Source organism: Tachyglossus aculeatus, chromosome X5, assembly GCF_015852505.1.
Source record: "Tachyglossus aculeatus isolate mTacAcu1 chromosome X5, mTacAcu1.pri, whole genome shotgun sequence".
NCBI classification, from domain to species: Eukaryota; Metazoa; Chordata; class Mammalia; order Monotremata; family Tachyglossidae; genus Tachyglossus; species Tachyglossus aculeatus.
The window spans coordinates 7,240,924-7,262,011 of NC_052097.1; the positions used below are offsets into that span (position 1 = coordinate 7,240,924).

The 21,088-nt window shown below is 39.5% G+C and overlaps 1 protein-coding gene across 1 annotated transcript in view; it reads right to left on the minus strand.

The window, feature by feature from the left end:
- Nucleotides 1-21,088, minus strand: part of KIAA1109 (KIAA1109 ortholog) — a 174,169-nt gene that overhangs the window by 20,082 nt on the left and 132,999 nt on the right. The window contains exons 60-73 of the mRNA XM_038769136.1: nucleotides 18,265-18,324; nucleotides 16,208-16,434; nucleotides 15,671-15,871; nucleotides 15,350-15,480; nucleotides 13,907-14,030; nucleotides 13,306-13,415; nucleotides 12,491-12,581; nucleotides 11,960-12,022; nucleotides 9,946-10,199; nucleotides 8,507-8,722; nucleotides 7,849-8,029; nucleotides 5,005-5,206; nucleotides 2,594-2,755; nucleotides 977-1,116 (exon numbers count right to left, since the gene is read on the minus strand). Coding sequence (XP_038625064.1) covers nucleotides 977-1,116; nucleotides 2,594-2,755; nucleotides 5,005-5,206; nucleotides 7,849-8,029; nucleotides 8,507-8,722; nucleotides 9,946-10,199; nucleotides 11,960-12,022; nucleotides 12,491-12,581; nucleotides 13,306-13,415; nucleotides 13,907-14,030; nucleotides 15,350-15,480; nucleotides 15,671-15,871; nucleotides 16,208-16,434; nucleotides 18,265-18,324 — 2,162 coding nt within the window. The remainder of the gene's footprint in view (nucleotides 1-976; nucleotides 1,117-2,593; nucleotides 2,756-5,004; nucleotides 5,207-7,848; nucleotides 8,030-8,506; nucleotides 8,723-9,945; nucleotides 10,200-11,959; nucleotides 12,023-12,490; nucleotides 12,582-13,305; nucleotides 13,416-13,906; nucleotides 14,031-15,349; nucleotides 15,481-15,670; nucleotides 15,872-16,207; nucleotides 16,435-18,264; nucleotides 18,325-21,088) is intronic.

Here is a 21,088-nt window from a genome sequence, read left to right on the forward strand (position 1 = left end):
CACAACCTATATACACTTTGTACTAAAAGACAACATTACTGATGGTGAGGCTCTATCCTAAATAGTCCACTCAACAACAACTTTTAAACCTGAAAATTTCTCACTTTAATCAAAATCCAAGAAAGATTATTTTATGCATCCTTGTCAATCAATGGTATCTATTGTGTGCTTACTGTGTGCAGAGCACTGTACTAAGCACTTTAATTTTAGACTAAATAACACTTTCAGTCACCATCCAAACCGCCCCCCAAATCAATATGAGCTTTCTCCGGACCTTCCTAAGAGGGTGATTTACCGGGTCACAGTAGTCGCTGTGAGCTGAAACTCAAGCAAACTGGATCTAGTTTTGGACATGTTTTCCATAATAAATCAGGTTATAAATCAAAGGCATATCTTAAGCTGAGAGTGGTTATACAATACTTGTGCAGCTTCTCCACTTTTTTAAATGGAATTTGTGAAGCGTTTACTTTGTCCCAAGCACTGTTCTAAGCACTGAGGTAGATAAAGGCAATAGGGTTGGACACAATCAATGTCCTCCATGGAGCTCACAGTACTAATCCCCATTTTACAGATGAGGTAACTGAAGCTCAGGGAAGTTAAGTGACTGCCCCAAGGTCACACAGCAGACATTTAGCAACTCCAATACCAATTTTCTGCATTCCAATTCAGGGGGAGAAAACCTATTTAATCACATAGTGGATCACACACTCAGTGTTCAATAATGTGTCCAAAGAAAGGGTCAATAGTTCATCTCTCTTCCTTACCAGTTGAAGGCAAATTTCCTAAACAATTTTTCTCCTAGTCGGTTAAAAAAGGAACTGAATCTAGCACTATAATTTAAACTCATTACCAGCTCACCTTAGATTAAGGAGAATCCACTTTAAAACGAGTTTATTCCAATAACAAATAGCCTCACATTTGATTTTTAAAGTACAGAATTCCCTCATGTTTTCTATAATACCTACTGACAGCTTACCTGAACTCGTACGTAAACTACTACGTCTACTGGGAAGGAGGAGTATGCAGAGGTTGAAGATGATACTAGTGATGTTGTAGACTCTTCCATAGGATCTGGTAAATCAAACTGTCCCATGTCGTCATCCTGCGAGCTGACTGCTGGCAAAAATATAAACCATTAAGTACACGATATCCAACTGCAAAGTTATCAACACCAGAACCACTTACTTTGGAGTTACCTAAAGATTACAGCTTTTTTTATTTTAAGTACATCTTATTACTCTTCAACTGGGAGGGTGAGGAAGCAGCAGTAGCACCTTCCCACACTGGACTCATAGCATCTTCTACCCCTCTCTGCCCACAGCACCGGGCCTTCCCTCAGCCCCTCTTTCTCACCAGAGGGTGAGGAAGTAGTGGCATCACATGTTCTCAACTTTCGGGAACACTGGGCAGAATGTAGTGGCCTGTAGTTGTCGGCCCCTGAGCTGTGAAGAGTCTGACACTTTGCTCCTCTAGCCCACAATGCCCTATCCCTCTTTTATATATCACTGTCACTCAATCAAGCAATGGTGTTTACTGAACGCTTACTGTGTGCAGAGCACTGAACGAAGCACTTGGGAGACTACAACGTAGTTGGTAGATATGTTTCTGGTCCACCGTGAGCTTATCCTTGTCTTTTATGGTTTTTTTTCGTTCTTTTGTGTCCATCCCCTCCTTCCCTCCCTTGTTCCTTCCCATGATCAAAACATGTATTTTTTCCCAGTGCTTAGTAAACTGCTCTGCATTTACTTCATTACTACTACTGTTAGCATTGAGGCCAGATTAAAGCTGTGTGGCTGCACAGGAAACCTAGCTCCTTTCTCCATTCCCGGTCCGACAGAGAGCAAAAAGATGCCTCTAAGCATACTCTCCCTCTCATCGGCAATCCGGGGGCTGGGTTTGGCTCCTCAGCAGCACCTGAGAAAGTATACTGGGATACTGGAGAGGAAAAGGGAGAACGGATACTGTCAATCACATCAGTAGTATTTACTGAACATCAACTGGGCCCAGAGCATGGTGTTTTGAGGAGAATATAACGGTAAAAGGCACGATTCCTGCATTCAACAATTTTACAGTCTGATGGAAAGCTTGGACGTAAGTGGCTCCACTTAAGGATAGTAGGCGTGAGTCAGTCAGTCATTCGTATTTATTGAGAGCTTACTGTGTGCAGAGAACAGTCCAAAGCGGACACATTCCCTGTCCACAACAAGCTGAGTCTAGAGGGGGAGACAGACATTAATATAAATAAATGACAGATATGTATCTAAGTGCCGTGGGCCCGGGACGGGGGATGAATAAAGGGAGCAAGTCAGGGTTGAAGAAAAGGAAAACAGGCCTTTAGTCAGGGAAGGCCCTTGGAAGAACTGTGCCTTCAATAAGGCTTTGAAGGAGAGGAAAGTAATTGCCTGTCGGACATGAGGAGAGAGGGTGTTACAGGCTAGAGGCAGGATGTGGGCTGGAGGTCGGAGGCGAGAGAAAAGCGATCACAGTACAGCGAGAATGTTAGCATTAGAGGATCAAAGTGAGGCAGCTACCCACTGGTTACAGCAGTCCTGGGCACCAGCAATAAAAATGACTGAAGAACGGAAATGCTTACCTGTGTAATTTCTTTCGATTGGTGTAATAGGGATGGTTTCCAGAGCCTTCTCTAGAAAGTCTAGGAGGCAGGGACTGATGACCATTTCTTCCGGCAATGACTGGAGTGCTACCCACGCGTAGAGTTTAGCGGTTTTTATGCCTCCACTTCCCTTGCCTTTGGCTAAAAACATTGATAAACATTAAGTGGACTCAGTGAAACCAGTTTCCAAATTTTAACAACTTAAAACTTTATGGTCCAATATAAGAACTAACCAGCTGCTATAGTGTAATGCACTAATTAGCACCCAGGATTACTTTCTAACCCTTAACACAACTTGCAATAAAAGGAACTAGAAGGTTGGCAGAAAAGACATGTCAGTAGATACAGATTAAATTGACAAATACAGTTGACAATACAGTTTAGTGACCTATTTGTTCTAGGTCACAAGTTTTTATTCCATTCCCCAATCTTGGCTTTCCAAGATTAGGAAGGCCAAAACTCTACTAGCACAATCCCAAAGTTCCTCTCCCGTTCTTTCTCCCTGCTGGGAAAACGAAGAGCAATGCATAAAGACTGATGGCAGTACGCATTCTGATGAGATAAACTTCATTTTCTTGACCTGGTTTTTCATAAACTTGGAAACAAAGTGGGAATAATGCATCAGCATCTTGGAAATCATCTCCCACCTACTTTGAAGGGAGTTACAGAATTTTGAGGGACCACCATAAAAATATACTTAGCTCACGGATAGGGGGTTAGCAATAGGCTGTTGGAGTTTCTTCTAGGTGTACCTCTCCCCCATAAGGAGTTCTCTACAAGATAAACTCCCAGTACGCTCCATGAAGTGTCCATTCACTCAATCGTATTTATTAAGTGCTTATTGTGCACACAGCACTTGTATTAAGCACTTGGGAAAGTACAATACAACAATAAACAATGACATTCCCTGCCCACGACGAAATCACAGTCTGTAACACATCCCAAAATGAGGATTTTTAAGATGAAAACTGAGAAAATAATTCATCTCCATTCTGTATAAGCTCGGGCTAACAATTGGTGGGGATGAAAATTGTAGGCAAAATACTCCAGGAAATGAGGACAAGGCAAAAGCATTTCCTTTGGAAAGTTTGGAATGTCAACATTCATTCATTAAAGTGAAAAAATGAGTTGTGCATTCTTCCTGCCATTACTGAATGATAAAAGCAATACTTAAGAAAGGAAAGAGATGGGGAAACTAAAATTGAACCCCCTAGCTCCCGCTTTACTGAGAATTCCTCTACAACCCTGATCTACCTGAGCCACAATTTGCCCCTTATTACATAAAAAATTAAAACATTAGAAAGAATGGAGCTTTCCAACCACAAGGGCAAGTAGGCCCTGTGTAGGTTGGTCTGTTACTTGAAAATTCTACACAAATGAACTATCTGAACAAGTTTTAGTGAAATTTTGAATGACTCAAAGGAAACAGAACACCACAAGTAGTAATTCAGGGCATACCATATTATAGAATTCAACATGACTAAGCAAATAATTATTTCCTGTATACTTTCCTAAAATCATTTTTATTAAAACATACTAAAATCTAAGATTGGGTTCATACTAATTTAGAATACAGTTCTGCATTAGGTAATTTCATTGAGTTTTTTCCACTTTTGTGCACAGAGTACCCAAGAGATCTTCTCTGTAGCATAACAGCATTTTAGAAGTAAATCATCTATAATTTTGCAACTAAATCAAATGTATTTCTTCTCTGACCAAACGACATTATTCTCTCTCTGGATACATTCCATCCACTCTAGTGCCTCTAATAATCACTTTTCCCAAATCTTTTGTGCTATGCTATTTCTGAAATGCGGCTCCTCTCATTTTAAAAAATAAGAGTTACATCAGTTGTCCATGTCACAATCTGCAATAGTCATAAACGTTCAAAACAATGTGATCACAATCGGAATAGAAGGGAGTGAACTGTAAATACTGGATAAAATATGATTTGCAAATGTCAAACTCAGATATATAGTGTAGGTTATTCATTATGACATAACACATAACAAAGCAATATAAAGTTGACAAAAGCAGCTTTTCAAACAGCACTAGCAGAACTAAGACCTGTATAACCAGAAATCTCCATTTTCAATGATAAGCCCTTAAACTATCTAAATCTACAGCAGAAAAAGAGAACTGCTCTCAAACACTCCTGGCTAACTGACAAATATTTGGAAACTTTAGGCATTCTAGTAATTCACCAATTTGAAAGGAAACTGATTTCAAATGAAAATAATGGTGAACTGTAAAACCATACTTAAGAACCATATCAATGTTATTTATCAGTCTGTGACCAGGTTGTTTTTTTAGAGTCAAGGCAGAGAAAATAGGTCTTCCCATGATTCAATTACGGCAAAATGAAACTAAAAAATGTATTTCTTTAGTACCTGAGGGAATAGGTGGGGGTTGGGGAGGAAGTAAGGTGTTAGTCTTGCTGTGGGCAGAGGTAGGTAAAGGAGGAGAAGGAGGAGATGTGGCATTGTCTTTCATACCATACAGCTTGGACTCTTTGGAAAGGGTTCGAGGCAAAGATGATCCTCTGGAAGCATTTGGCGACTCAGTCCTTAAAGTCTTAGAGTTGTAGTGTAACTGCATTGAAATAAAGAAGTTTTAAAAACTGAAGTGTGCAACGTAGGAATCAAACACTTTTGGAGGCGGTTTTGGGGGACAGTGATAGATTTTCCTGTCGGACAATCTCTTACAAATTCAAAACATATCTCAAAATTGCATTCCATTCTATTATACATTGTAATCTCATGATATCTCACAAGAGGGAAGACTGGAATAATATGCTAGTTAGAAAAAGTCAATGGAGAGATTTAGGAGTCATTATTTAAGTAGCTACTTTCAAGGCAAGCACCATTTTACTAGCCATCTGTTTTAATGACTGCCTGTACAGGAAAAACTGATTTTGAGTATTATGAACTGCAGATTTCATTTGTTTTATTACCTGGATTCAGACAGAGGGGAGGATGGGCTGGTTGAAGACTAAAATGCAGTAGGCTGCGAAAGTGTCTACAGTCATTTAGTAGAAGGTTCACACACTCGTTAACCATCTTGATTTCTGCAAACACCTTCCAAGCATTAGTCTGCAACTCAGCCACATATTTTGCTCTTCCACCACTACCTGCTCACTGTACCTCAGTCACTTCTGTCTCACCAATGACCCTCTGCTAATGTCATTTCCTTGAGCCTTGAAATTCCCTCTCTTCATATTCACCAGATTATCACCCTTCCCATCTTCAAAGCTTTACTAAAATCACACCTCCTCCAAGAGGCCTTCCTTGATCAATCCCTCGTTTCCCTTCCCTCCTGTGTAACCTACGGACTTAATAATAATAATAATAATAGCATTTATTAAGTGCTTACTATGTGTAAAGCACTATTCTAAGCGCTGGGGAGGTTACAAGGTGATGAGGTTGTCCCATGGGGGGCTCACAGTCTTAATCCCCATTTTACAGATGAGGGAACTGAGGCCCAGAGAAGTTAAGTGAGTTGTTCAAAGTCACACAGCTGACAAGTAGCAGAGCCGGGATTTGAACCCATGACCTCTGACTCCAAAGCCCGGGCTCTTTCCACTGAGCTACGCTGGGTCTGTACCCCTTAAGAACTTTATTTCTCTCCTTATCCCAGTCTCACATCACCCTTAAGCACATTCATGCTCACCCCATCCCAGCCCCTCAGCACTTATTACAATAATAATGGTATTTGTTACGCACCAACGATATGCCAAGCCCCACACTAAGCGCTGTGGAAGACATGATAATCAAGTCGGGCTCAGTTCTTGTCCCACACGGAGCTCACATTCTAAGTTGAGGAGATCAGGTATTGAAACCCTATTTATGGATGAGGAAACTGAGGCAGAGAAAGTAACTGGCTTGCCCAAGGTCACACAGCAGGCAAGTAGCAGGCCCATGTTATTTCCGGTAGACCACGCTACTTCCCATATCCTTATACTCTGCCACTTCCCTTATTTGAAACTTACTTTAATATCTTTGTCCTCCATTAGACTGTAAGCTCTTTGAGGGCAGGAAACAAGTCTACCCACTCTAAGGCTTTGTACTCTCCCAAGCACACAGAAAACTGCTTTGTACACAGCAAGCACTCAATAAAAAACACTGATTGATTGTTGGATATACCAGAAAAGTTTCACTGACAAGTCATTAATCAACACTTAAAGATGCCTCCAAATGTGTTTTAAGTATCTGAAATCAAAGAAGTTAAAATCCTCTCTAGTATTACTGGTGTTTGGGGGAAAAAAAATAAGTAATCCTTCTCAAATATCTCAGTAGTTCCCTAAAGGAATAAGTGATGTATGAATTTCTTGAGGCCCAGTAATAAGCTAAGCACTTTGGGAAAAGAAAGACTCCTTCAGAACACTAAAAAAAGTTTAGTATGTAGTGCAGTATTACTCAATAGTTCCTGAAGGAAATTTTGGAGGATTTTTAACTAGTTCTATATACCCCTATGAGAATAACTGTAGATCTTAGGGTAATTGTACTTTACATTGTATTATTGCCTACGTCAAAGGGAATAAACATATTCCCTAATTTCACTCATTCACTGAAATGAATGAGATATTTTCTATTACACTCCTCTTTGAATGGATGGTCTTCGCAATAAAAAGAGACAGGTGATTGTATAATGGAGTACTGATTTTTTTTTTTTAAGCCCCACTCTTCATATAGAACACAGGCCTGGGAGTCGGAAGGTCATGAGTTCTAATACTTTTCATGCATCTACGGTACTTTCCTAAGCACTTAGTTCAGTGCATTATAGTCAACAGCTGTGAAATTAACACCAGCATTCCTTCATTATCAGCCTTAATGTTACTTACTGGACATGTGAGTAGACTTTTAGACTGTGAGCCCACTGTTGGGTAGGGACTGTCTCTCTATGTTGCCAACTTGTACTTCCCAAGCGCTTAGTACAGTGCTCTGCACACAGTAAGCACTCAATAAATATGATTGATGATGATGATGTGAGTAAAGAGCACTTTAAAATAAACAACTAAAATAAGCAGCACCGTCACTGTTCTTCAGGACTGCTAACAATTGGAAAGAAAACAACTTTCTACTACTGGGTCCATTATAATAAATACATTTTTTTTTACCTTTACATCAACTAAAATAGGAAGCACCATCACTGTTCTTCAGGACTGTTAACTATTGGAAAGAAAACAACTTTCTACTACGGGGTCCATTATAATAAATACTTTTTTTTTTTTTTACCTTTACATCAACTCCAGGAATGTAAAATACAGTTGTTTCCAAGTCACTTGGCTTTGTTTGCAAAGAAGATGGCACTTTCTTGCCAGTCATTAAATGTGTAGTGGATGCATAGTTAGTTTGAAATTTTTTCTTCTTTGAAGGGGATTCTTGATCCAAGCTTCTTGAACTCCGGTCGTAACTCCTAAGGAGGATAGAGAGAGAATCGTAATAGTATCACTGATGCCTGAACTCTGTTTTCTCATCAGCACTATTTTGTGTAACTGAGGACGGGAGAAGTGAAGTGACTTGCCCAAGGTCACACAGAAGACAAGTGGCCGAGGAGGGATTAGAATCCATGACCTCCTGACTCTCATGCTCTATCATCGACAACATCCATAAGCTATCATAACAGCACTGAAAATTTGTTTGGGCTTTCAAAACAGATATAAATAAATGCTGCTGTTTAAACACCTAAATTTCTGGTAGACAACATTGCTATGTCTAGATGCCAGAAAAGAACACCTCTAATGAAACAGAAATTTAAATGATGCACTCATTCTATTTGTGAGTACAACATAAAGGACGAATCCGAGCAAGTAGGGACAAAGAAATAAATCAGTAATTACATTTCTACTCTGACAAATAGATTTGATAATGCTATTTCCATCAAGCTACTTACCTTCTTAAGCTTATGTCATCATGTTCTTGCAGAAGCGTTGTTGGGTGCAGAACACATTTCCCACTATCGATTTCAACTCTGATGTCCAATTCAAAGTCAATATTTCTTTCTGTGGCTGTGCCACTCAGATTTCGGCTGGCAGGAGCTGAAGGCCAGCGTTCAGTAAACAGCTGATGGACTGCAGCAAAGCCTGTCGCCTTTTTTCGGGAGGTATGTCTTTTGAAAAAACAGAGCAATGGCTCATTAAATTGTATAATGATGGAAAGACATTTTCCAAATTCCCTTGCTACTATGTCTGCATTCCCTCCATTCTCTCCAGAAGAGCTAAGTTAAAGGGATTTTCAGAAAGATTATTCTGTACATTCAAATAAATGATTCAATTGGTTCATGCTAAGTGCCGGTGAAGTTACCTAGCTAAATGACAAAGCACGCCTAGAAACAGTTTCCACATCCACTTCTATGAATTACTTAGCAACATTATTGGGCAAAAATCAATACTGGGATTCCCATTACATGCCATGCAATTTTTCAACACCTAACACATCCACAGTGTACCCTCTTTAAATACTTCATCAAAAATGTTTTGATAATATTAATGATAATCAATTGGTGGAATTTAGTGAGCATTTACTGTGTGCTGAGCACCATACTAAGTGCATGCTCCCTAATAAGCAGGGAACATGGAATACCAAGTTGGCAAGTCAACTTCTTGCTGGTGATGCAATCCAATAACAAAATGTGATACAGGGGAGTCTTTAAGGAGATTACGTATTTTCGGGGAATTAAAGAAGCAATTAATAGCCCCAAGTACATTCCCCTAATGGTTACCCTCCAGGTATCACTCCCTGAGAGGGCAGAAACAAAAATAAAGCTTTTATCTATCAATGCCACATTCCTTAGTGACATACACCTTAAGAAATGAAAGTCCACAGATTAGCACAATCTCACTTGGATCCCAGGTCAACACGTCAACCAGCTTCCAAAGGTACATTATAAGTGCACATAACCCATGGGCATGTCCAGGGTAAAAATAAATTCGGATTACCCTGAGCTTGCTACAAAATTCCTACTCTGTTCACTGAATGAAGTGTCTAAAAACTATTCCCTGCCAGCTGATCTGGGCCAGATCAATAATATGTTCCAGAAGAGGGCCGGACAATTTTAAATCTGTCAGATTATTTAGTGATAGCGTCGAGGGTGAGAATGTTACTTTATGAACATTTTAGGAAATGCAAAATGTTTTTTTTAACGAAAAAGAGAGACTGCTACAGTTTCCAGCCTGGCTCGAGCACCAGATTTTCAAGATGAATACGGAGCACTTTCGATGCACCTTCATCAAATATACTCATATTTTCTTAACTTCTACACATTTAAAATTCCAATGTCACATCTACAATTTAATCGCCAGTTATGGCTCCTACTAACTCCATGTTACTTACGAGGGTTTTCTGTAAATATAAAATTTTTCCCTTTCGTGGTCATCTTCCTTTTCCTCCTTCTCTGAATCTTCACTGGTTGAAGATGAGCTGTCATCTCGACGACCTTCTTCAGGCTGGAAGGGAATGTCTTGTGAGAAGACTACCGGAGTTTTGGGTGAACTGAATACTGAGCATGATCCTTCACTATTTGATGAGTAATGGGATGGACCATCAATGGTTACAGACAAAAGGTCCAGTTCTGTCTCCTCTGGAAACTGATTGTAAAAAGACAAAAGATGATTAAAGTTCATAATTCCTAATCCCTTGATGGTAAAATGTAAATATCTTGGAAAGAAGAAAAAATGAAGAGCATTTGAAAATCCCCTCAAAGTTGAAGTTCATCACTTTGAACTGCCACAGCGTCAGATTTAGAGATGCATGGAATGGTAGAAGAAGCACACAACATGAAGGAAACACATATGTCATCTTGCAGTCTGAAGCAAGTGGGATTAATGATCGGATACTGTAAATCAGCACGTGACGGTCAATTAAAAAAGTATTAAAGTAAAATCAACACAAAACATGCTGAGAGAACACAAAATATTAAACATTAGGATCACCTGTGGGTCAGAATTGCCCAGGAGTATATTAGTTGGGAAAGAGAACATGCAAAATACTATTACAGAATGCACATTAATCTTATAATATTTTAATAGCCTTTTCTATGTTTATATGTAAATGAACTGCACATAGAGAAGACTGAAGTCTTGTGAAATATTCTGGAAGTATTCATAAAATTTAAAACAGTCTTCCTGAGGTGAAGTATTTTCTATTTAAAGACTACAGAAATTGTTGCTATCCCATGTATTATGAAATCTAATAGTGATAATTTTACATAGTCTTGGAACGTTCAAAAAAAGTAGAAACAAGTTTCAGTACCAAGTTTTTTAAATTTGTTCAAATTTGTTCAACTTGAATAAAAAACAATTCACACTGGTAAGCAAGTACTTATGGGACACTATTTTGCCCCTTTAAATTTCAGCTCTAGAGGCAAAAATTGCCGGACAGATGGATTAAATGTTAATCGAAAATAATTACCTTCCCATGTTAGCAAACATGCCTGGTGTTATTAACGAACAAACAGACTATCTAATTGTCTGTTAGAGGGCACTAGAGAAACTTATCTTGTCTAGCTAAGAGCACGAACACTTCTAAGGGTAGCGTTCATTTATATCAGTTACTACAATCCAGAGCTGTAACCGTAACCCGGTCACAATAATAACAACTACTTAATCACTTCGGTTGAAAAATGGATTCTAATCCCGACTTTGCCATTTTCCTTCTGGGTGACCTCGGGCGAGTCACTTCATTTCTCTGTGCCTCAGTTCCCTCATCTATAAAATGTGGATTCAATACCTATTCTCCCTCCTACTTAAGACTGTGAGCCCTATTTGGGACCTGATTATCTTTAATCTATTCCAGGGCTAAGAACAGTGCTTGGCATGTAGTAAGCACTTAAATACCACAATTATTACCATTATTATTATTACTATGATGGTTTTCATTTTACCTCACTGGATAGAAGAATTCCAGATGGGGGGAGACATCTGAAACCTGAGCCTACAGATATTTTTTACACTCCGATTTTTTTGCTTTTGTGGCTCACATTTTTTAATACATTTTGATGTATAAACTCCTAAATCTCGGCAAACAAACCATAAGGTAAAAAACTAGATGCTAGTATCAATTTTGCCCGGATCCTTTTGTCTGTAAGCTGATGACATTCAAATGAAAAGGTTTCAATGCCAAAATGAAGAGACTACTGTAGTTTTACTAAAGCGCATTCTTCGAAGAAAAAAAATCAATGAAATTTTGGTGAGCAAATTTATAACGATAAAATTTAAGCCAGCTGTGATGACTGAGAAGATACATTCTGCTGAGGTTAGTTTGAAATAAATAGTAAATAATTCAGTAGCAGATATAGGGGGAGGTTAATTAGTTCTAGAGCAAAATTTACTTTTTGTTTTACAAGTACCTGAAAATACCCTTCCCCTGGAGGGCTGGATGGTTGTGTAAGTCCCCAAACTGTATTATTCAACTTAATTAAAATGACATAAGAAAAAAAAAAGATTACAAAATCCATGTAAACTGAAAACACCAAGGGCTTCTCAAAAAAATACTGTTAACTGAAGTAAAATGAAAATTTCAGCATTAAGTCTAAACAGATAAATGGTCATTTTGGGGACTGAACAACTTTCCTGCTCATGTTTTTCACTTCACTTATTTCCTATGATTCTGGCCCAGGTAGGCAATTCATTTAGGACAGCACAAATGGCACACAAACTTTTCTACAAGATGTTTGTCATTTGAGGCATGTTGCCATTTAAATGGGAAAAAAAAATATCTAAACATCCTTTAGATTGCTACGTAAATCTACTGTACCAGTGTGTTTATTTTCTTTAGCTACTCATAATTGAAATCAATGCTTCTACACTAGCTCTCAGGAACAACCAAGACCATTAAGTCATTTCTCCACAAGGAAAATGCTATTTAAGAGATCTCTTACTGGATCTTGGATATTGAAAGTCACTCTGGGTCCAGGAGAAGCCGCATCCACACGAATTTCTGGAAGCTCCTCAGCGTCTCCCACCCGAGAACTGTATGGAAATTGTGAAGGAATTTCACGTTAAATTTGCTTGGGGTGGCATCAATCTGTATTGTCATCACCCTTGGTCCTCCTTCCCAACCCATCTGCCACACATTTTGATAGAGGGGGAGGGAGCAGGAGATACCAAACAGAACTGCTGAGAAATGAACCGGCCGGATTACTTTCCCAAATAGCATTCAATTACAACTACGGGCTTTCACTGACAGGGGCAGAGGGCCCTGTGGAAGAACCCCACCCCAGTGCTCCGTGGAGAAGGGGGTAAAACACTTCTCCTACCATTTAGATAACCTCCAGAAGAAAGCCTCGGCAGTAAACAGCCCATTCTCCCCACACTCAGGGGAAAAATTAAGCTTGTTATTTCTTAAAATACAATGCCATTCATTAAACTGACAAAGCCAATTCAAACATAATCTTACTTCATGAAAGACTGCGTTAAATTCCATTTCTTTATTTCACAACACCTACAATAAGGTGAACTACTGCAAAACGGTGTTTGAAAAGAAACATCCGTTATTAAAAAAAATAGAGACTTTTCTCCACCTTACCAATCTTGGACTTTTTCAGGCTTTTTGGACCTCTGCAATAAGATACTGCAAAAAGGAAGATTGCACAGCATACTTCGCTGTCCATTTACTATCCCATTAAAGCCAACTGAGGACAGGTCACGCCTTTAGAGATCCCATCAGTTGTTATAAAATGTCCTAAAACACTACCTTGTTCTCTCCATCCGTTTAAGGGGAGGCCTTCCTGAAGCAGAAACGGTTTTTGATCGGTTGTAACTGGGTTTGTAGCCTAATCCCCATTTGTCCTTAAGTGAAGCTGCCTGAATAAGAGAAAAAAGATTTGATCTCATGCAACTACAGTGGAGCATTAAAGATACTTTCAAAAGAGGAATGACTTCTGTCAACTTCTCTTTTATACTCATAGAAGACGCCACGAACATTGAGAATCAGCTGTGGATTTGTGGGTGGCTGAAAATGTCAATGTGAGACTAAGTTACAGCCACACTGTGCAACCACAAAGATTATCTTCTGTTGTGCCAATTTAGCAGTTCTAAAAAGCAATTACTATCTACAAGGGTGAGACGCTCATCAATCATTTCCTATTTTCATTGTTGACTGATAAGACTCTCCACTATTACAAATATTTTAATATAACTTTATAAATATTTTTATGAATTCAACCATCAGAGAATCTCAGACTGGACTTCCCTTTATAAATCATAAATGAGTCTATGTAAAACAGAAAAATAAACAACTGAAAGAATTCTTGGAATCTCTTTTGCTAAAAAGGGCCCCTTAAATAGCTGCTCACCCTCATGCTGGACCTCCGTAATTTTTTACGAACATCTCTGCGTATGTCATTCACGGCAACGGACTCTAATTGCTGGTATCGTTGAATCTCCTGGTTTATAGTTCCTTCACTTGCACCTAATTTCCTGAAAGTCACAAAGGTAAATGCAGCAAAGTTTCAAATACTAACAGAACGAGTCAAGTTCCATTCTTTTCACATAGCCCTTTAGAGTGTGTTTTAAGGTGACAGGACACTTTTTGTTGCTCTTTTCACCTGCCCTTTCTTACTCATTCTCTCCATCTCAATGCATTCCTGCAACTCCAACTTGTTCTGACATTTCACGCTAACCTGTGGAAAGGTCAAAGTCAAAGGCTTTTTGAGTTGGCATCTGAAATGCCTCCATGTATTTTTATTCAGTGTCCAAAAAAGAATGCCACATTACCCTGGTGAGGTAGGCCAAAAACGGCTCGCCTGTTCAAAGTTACAGAAAAGGTTATGTGCCATCATTAAAGGTTACTGCAGGGATTCCAGTCTTCTAATCCTGTGGTAAGATTATCAGAATGCTGAATTGTTGAAAGTCTTCTGGGTTCATAAAGTTCTCATTTACAGCATTAAAAACAACTTTTAACAAAATGTAGGAAAACTCAAGTGAGTCGGTAGAAGACACATAAAATGAAAGTATAGGACAATGTACAAAATTCAGAAGACAACACAACTTTTATTACAACCTGAAAAGAATGTGATGTGACTCAGATTAATGCTCTCAAACCTGGAAATAGAAAAGGCCTTTAACAATGTATACGTCAAATTCATTCATTCATTCAATCGTATTTATTGAGCGCTTACTGTGTGCACAGCACTGTACTAAGCGCTTGGGAAGTACAGGTTGGCAACATATAGAGACGGTCCCTTACTTTGAATTCACATACAAGCGTATTTGTATTCAATATAAAACAGATTGGCATCACTGTCGAAAATGTGTATGGGGACAGGCTGAAAAGGAGGAAATGTGAGTTGACTTTCAAAAGCTGTCCATAATTTCCTTCTCCCATAGCTCCTCTATCATGTTCTAGAATGCACTCTGCTGATACCCTGTCTCCCCCTTCAAGAAGGGAGTAGAAGTTATGGAGAGTCCTGGGGGAAGGGAAAGGGCTGGGATGTCTTGAACAAAGCAAAGGGTGATACATGCTCATTTCTCTTCAAGGTAAATCCCAGAAAGCTACAGTGGTTGGAGTAGTGTTTCTCTCACTAGCCAAGACTAAAGGTCACAGAACTGGAACAAAACATTATGATTTGGTACTACTTTTTGCATTTCACCCTTGTGAAACTACAGAGCTGGCATTCGATGAATTGTAAAGAAGAGCAATACCGACGACATATCACGTTTTCTAAGGAAATGAGACCGAGGGAATTTACTCCAAGTGAGCTCTGATAGAACGCTAAATAAAATAACGCCATACTTACTTGAGATCATCAATTACTTTAGCCTGTTCATTCAGTTCCCTAATGTCCACTATTCGTTTCATAACTTTTCTTCCTCTTAACTCTCCGGGCTGATTACCAGATGCTCCTTGTCTTCGATAATCAATAGCCTCCTGTCAAAACAATTGCATTTTCATCACCGTTCCCTAAAAACAGGACTTATCTAAACTACTTTGAATTTAGCCCCTTGAATCACAATGCAGCATGCAAGAATCAGAGATATTGATTACGGAAGCTGATTTGAAATGCTCCAATGATCGAGTCCCATCATTTGCGTAAAGGTACTATTTAGCTACTACCTACATTTCCCCATGAGTGAGCCCTGCATGCTTTCATATGTGATCCACTAGACTGAGGGGAGCCACACAGCTCAGATCCGAACAGATACTCCGTAGGAACAGAGTAACGTTGACTTTGGGGTGTCAGTCCCAGCAGGTGATTTACAAGTCGCTGCCCAAAGGTAAGCTTGTAGCCATCTCCACTTACTGAACCTCCATCTGAACTCTAAATGATAAACAGCAACATTAGTGGTTACTCTTCTTTAGAGAACTTGGTGGCACAATATATTTTTCAAAAACTGTTCTAAGACAACACAGTGGTGCAGGTGGAAAATACCTGCTTTTCTTTTCATAGGGAATGTCACTTTTATTTTGTTTTTCTCCAGTATAGCAGGACACATGAGTATTGAAAGTCATGAGAAAGTAGGGACATGTAAGAAAAAAGCCAAATTTAAAGCATGGATTGGAGCCCACCCTATCCGCCAACACATTCAAATGACCATTATGTCTGCATTAGGGCGTAAAAACAGAAAGGAAACTTTCTAGTTGTGGAGTTACATACAGTGTGTATGGTGGGAGACATGGAATCGACTTCATCCTCATCAGACAGGTCGGCTATGTTTACTGAGTTCAGGTCTGCAATGTCATCAACATCTTCCTCTCCTGTTAGAGTGGTGAGGGTGTTACCCAGGGCATTCAGCCGTTTCCCGATATTTGGATCCATATGGACGTCAATCCCACACATCTTCCACAGCACGTTGAGTGTCCAAGTTCCAGCGCTACTACTTTCTGTTTCAATTTAGAGAGAGCAGAGTGTTACGGGTGATGAGTAGAACCTAAAAGCATTACAAATCCAAATGATGATTCAATACATGATGATTATGGTATTTATTAAGCACTTACTATGTCTACTATGGGCAATCAAACAATGGCATTTATTGAGCACTTACTAATTGCAGAGCACTGTACTAAGTGCTTGGAAGAGGGTAATTTCTGCCCATTTTTCAAATGAGGAAACTGAGGCAGGGGGAGATGGGGCAGGGAGCTGTGTGACTTGCCCAAGGTCCCACGGGAGACAATTGGTGATGCCTGGACTAGGAGCAGGTCTCAGGACTCCCAGTTTCAAGCTCTTTCCACAATGCAGTGATGTCAATTCATCAATGTCCCCACTTCCTATGTGGCAAGAACTGTACTGAGTGCTGGGGTAGGGACAAACTAATCAGGTTGAACACAGTCCCTGTCCCACATGGGCTTCACTGTCTTAATCAATTACAGATGAGGTAACTGAAGTACACAGAAGTGAAGAGTCTTGCCCAAAGTCACATGGCAGCCAAGTGGCAGAGCCAGGATTAGAACCCAGGTCCTTCTCACTCTCCCAAGCCTGTGATACTGTCCAACCTGATAATCTTGTACCTACCCCAGTGCTTTATTTTATTTATTTTATTTTGTTAGTATGTTTGGTTTTGTTCTCTGTCTCCCCCTTTTAGACTGTGAGCCCACTGTTGGGTAGGGACTGTCTCTATATGTTGCCAATTTGTACTTCCCAAGTGCTTAGTACAGTGCTCTGCACATAGTAAGCGCTCAATAAATACGATTGATGATGATATACTGCTTATCCTGATGGCATAGGTCCTTTGCTCAGGGGTGATTGCTCCCATAGCTCTTTGAGCTGGACTCCTTGATGTTCTCCTCTCAGCTGTCTGACTAGACCTGAGAGTTTTTCAACAGGACTGAAAAGACTCACAGTAGTAGCTTTCTAGCCTATCATCTATCTCTGAAGCCTGTTCCCTCCCAATCCTCATCCCTACAGAAGCAGCATGGCTCATAAAGAAGCAGCATGGCTCAGTGGAAAGAGCATGCGCTTGGGAGTCAGAGGTCATGGGTTCAAATCCCGGCTCCGCCAACTGTCAGCTGTGTCACTTTGGGCAAGTCAATTAACTTCTCTGTGCCTCAGTTACCTCATCTGTAAAATGGGGATTAAGACTGTGAGCCCCACGTGGGACAACCTGATCACCTTGCATCCTCCTCAGCACTTAGAACCGTGCTTTGCATGTAGTAAGCGCTTAACAAATGCCGTCATTATTATTATTAAAATCCCTGCTCTCACAATGAAAAGTTAGCACCTTTTTTTCACAGAATTTCAAATCTAATGTACTGTAAAAGTTAAGAAAAAAGTTGAAAAGATCATTCAAGTACAGTACTGTACTGTACACTGAGTACAGTGCTCTGCACACAGTAAGCGCTCAATAAATACGATTGATTGATTCAAGGACATATTTTAGAAATGCATTACTGATTTCCCAACCTCCCTTAGCACTTAATAGGCAAATCTCTATTCTATTTATTTGTTCATCTTTTCCTTACTTTTGTTATCAGCTTTGCATAAGAGCTTTTCCCCTCTTATTTCTACCCACAGCCACTACCTGTGCTTGCCTGTCTTATCCCCAATAGATGGTCAACTCCTTGAGTTCAAGGGCCATGTCTTTTTATATTGTATGCTCTCACGCACTTAGTACAGTGGTCTGCCTACAGTAGGAGTTCAAATAAATACTGTTGATAATGATGGTAATGTAGAAATATTTCACAAGAAGCACTTCCTTAAAAAATATGCTGATTTACCAGCTGATGCCTGTCCAGTAGTCCTAGAGCACACTTCATAGGTCCCATCTGGTACAACACCTGCACGTGAAAAAAAAATGAAATCGAATATAAGTTTAGTTTGAAAATAGATGCAGTTTGGAGGTTCAAAACAGGGACAGTCTACTGATAGAAAATGAGATATATTAAAGTTTAAAACAGTACTAGAATCACTGCAAAACCAGCAGTTTTGAATGGACTATAAGATCTTCATCATACCTCATCCCGCAACGTACATATCTATAATACACATAACTGTCCTCAGTTTGGAGTGACAGCCTATCCATCCGGGCAAATGTGGCTGACAAGTCTGATGTGGAATTAAGAAGCAGCATGGCCTCTGCCTTCTCATAAGCCAATTTTCCTGAAGCTTTTGCTCTAGGTGAGTGACCCCCCTCTCCCGTTAGGCACGTCTGACTGCCGCAGTGATCTCAAGAGTCCACTGTTATGTTTCACTGCTGAGGTTGTACACCACCCTAACTTTTTTTTCTTTTGCTCTACTGGGTTGCACGTACTCCCTTACAATGCCCCATGTAACAGCTGCTTGAGAATTCAGTCATCCATTCTTCTCAGATTTCCCAATCAATGAAGCTGTGAACATCACATCAGTAGCGGTAAACTGACTAAACTGTAGGACCTCGTTGTTGGTAATTTTGTCCTGATGACTGTGGGTCACAGTATGCAGCTGCTGGCCCGCTGGAAAGAGTACTGCTCTGGGAACCATCAGGAGAATCAGTGCGAGGGAATCACGATCAGTTAATGTTGGAATTTCTGACAGGAGGAAGTTTCATGTTCTTCCAGTAGGAAAATATTAGCTCAACAAATATTTGGTAGCTAGTAGATAAAATTTCACTTTCAATACTTACAAAGTTTCCTACAGATCAGTAGTAATAGTCATTAACAAATCCTATACATATATTCAGCAAAATTTACATTTGATGTCCCACCATAGTTGCTTAACAAAGTATCAAATGTACTCTCGAGATTCATCTCAAGATAAACTATTTAAATGCAGAAATGACCATGTGTACTTTCATTACTATGAGAACACCATGATATGCTTTTCATATCATTTAATCACAATTCTTGAAGTTTATTTACCCCCTAATGGAAGTGAACTGAAGTTGGGATAGGCAAACTGTCATTTCTACATTTGTAATCTGTTACTATTTTCTTGAAGTTTAAGGTCTCAAAAATAGAAATAATAGTAAATCTGTTGCATATAATTAACTTTAGAAGAAGAAACATCCTGTTGTGATGCTTGTTTTTATTACTTATTTATAACTGTCTCAGTTGCTAAGTGTTTGCAAAGGAAGCTACAGTCAGGGGACATATTAACCTAGTTATGATGTTTTATGGTATAGCCAGTTCCTTTAAAAAAAAAAAAAAAATCCACTTTCCCTGGAAAGGCTCAGGCAGTAGTCACATAGGAGATGTAAATGAAATATTTTCTACCAATAGCACATTCACAGGGGCAGGAGAATTATTTAGCTACAGTACAGGTGTGCAATTCCAAACAGATTTGGATACAGGATTACACAACTTCTTCCTAGACCAGGAATTTCTCTCCTCTAAACCGGTTCTAGGGAGCTGGCTTCATTTCCAGAGTTCCCAAGTGTCAATACTTTTGTGGAGGTGGACTGGAATATCACAGCAGTTTCTTTTTGGGGGAAAATACTTTAGAATACTGTCTTCTTTCTACTTACATTGTGAGCCTCATATAGGACAGGAACTGTGTCCAACCTGATTAACTTCTATCTACCCCAGCACCTAGAACAGTACTTGACACAATAATTCCTTCACAAATACAATAAACAAACAGATAAAAGAAATAGAAACCACTACCACAGCCAGGAGAACTTCTCTGCAGTCACCTGCAAAGGCTCAAATGATGAGTTTAATGTTGCAATGCTATTCTCTGAATTGCTTGAAAAAAGATCAAACAATGGTTTAGTGATTATTATACCACATAATGGAAAGATTAATTTCGTATTCTGTGCAGACATTCTATGCAGATATTCTAACACAGCAGAAGAGTCCTTGAGCTATAGCTAATTTTCAAGGACCCTAATCCAGATGCATCATGAGGAGCCTGTACATGAAAGAATCAGCTCTCAAAAGCAAGGTAAAACAGATTACGGAAGAAAACATAGTTCTCAGTTTGAGGGTGCTGGGATCTCCTGCCGTAAACAACAGTTGGGCTTCAGTTGAATCCCAAAGACTCTGGAATCAAGAACTTGAAAGGGTTGATCTTATCCAATTCGCTTATGGTTTGGGCAGTGCCACACATAACTCTCTTATCCCTGCCCATCATGCTCCATATTTATTACTCTATTTATTTATTTATTTTACCTGTACATATCTATTTATTTTATTTTGTTAGTATGTTTGGTTTTGTTCTCTGTCTCCCCCTTTTAGACTGTGAGCCCAATGTTGGGTAGGGACTGTCTCTATATGTTGCCAATTTGTACTTCCCAAGCACTTAGTACAGTGCTCTGCACATAGTAAGCGCTCAATAAATATGATTGATTGATTGATTGATTGGTGCAGGGGAGCAACCCACCTTGTGAAGTGCACAGAAGAATTTTATGTACAAACCCCATTTACCCCATGCCTTAGCTCTATACACTAAAGAATAATAATAATAATAATGATGGCATTTGTTAAGCGCTTACTATGTGCAAAGCACTGTTCTAAGTGCTGGGGGGGATACAAGGTGATAGGGTTGTCCCACGTGGGGCTCACAGTCTTAAGCCCCATTTTACAGATGAGGGAACTGAGGCTCAAAGAAGTGAAGTGACTTGCC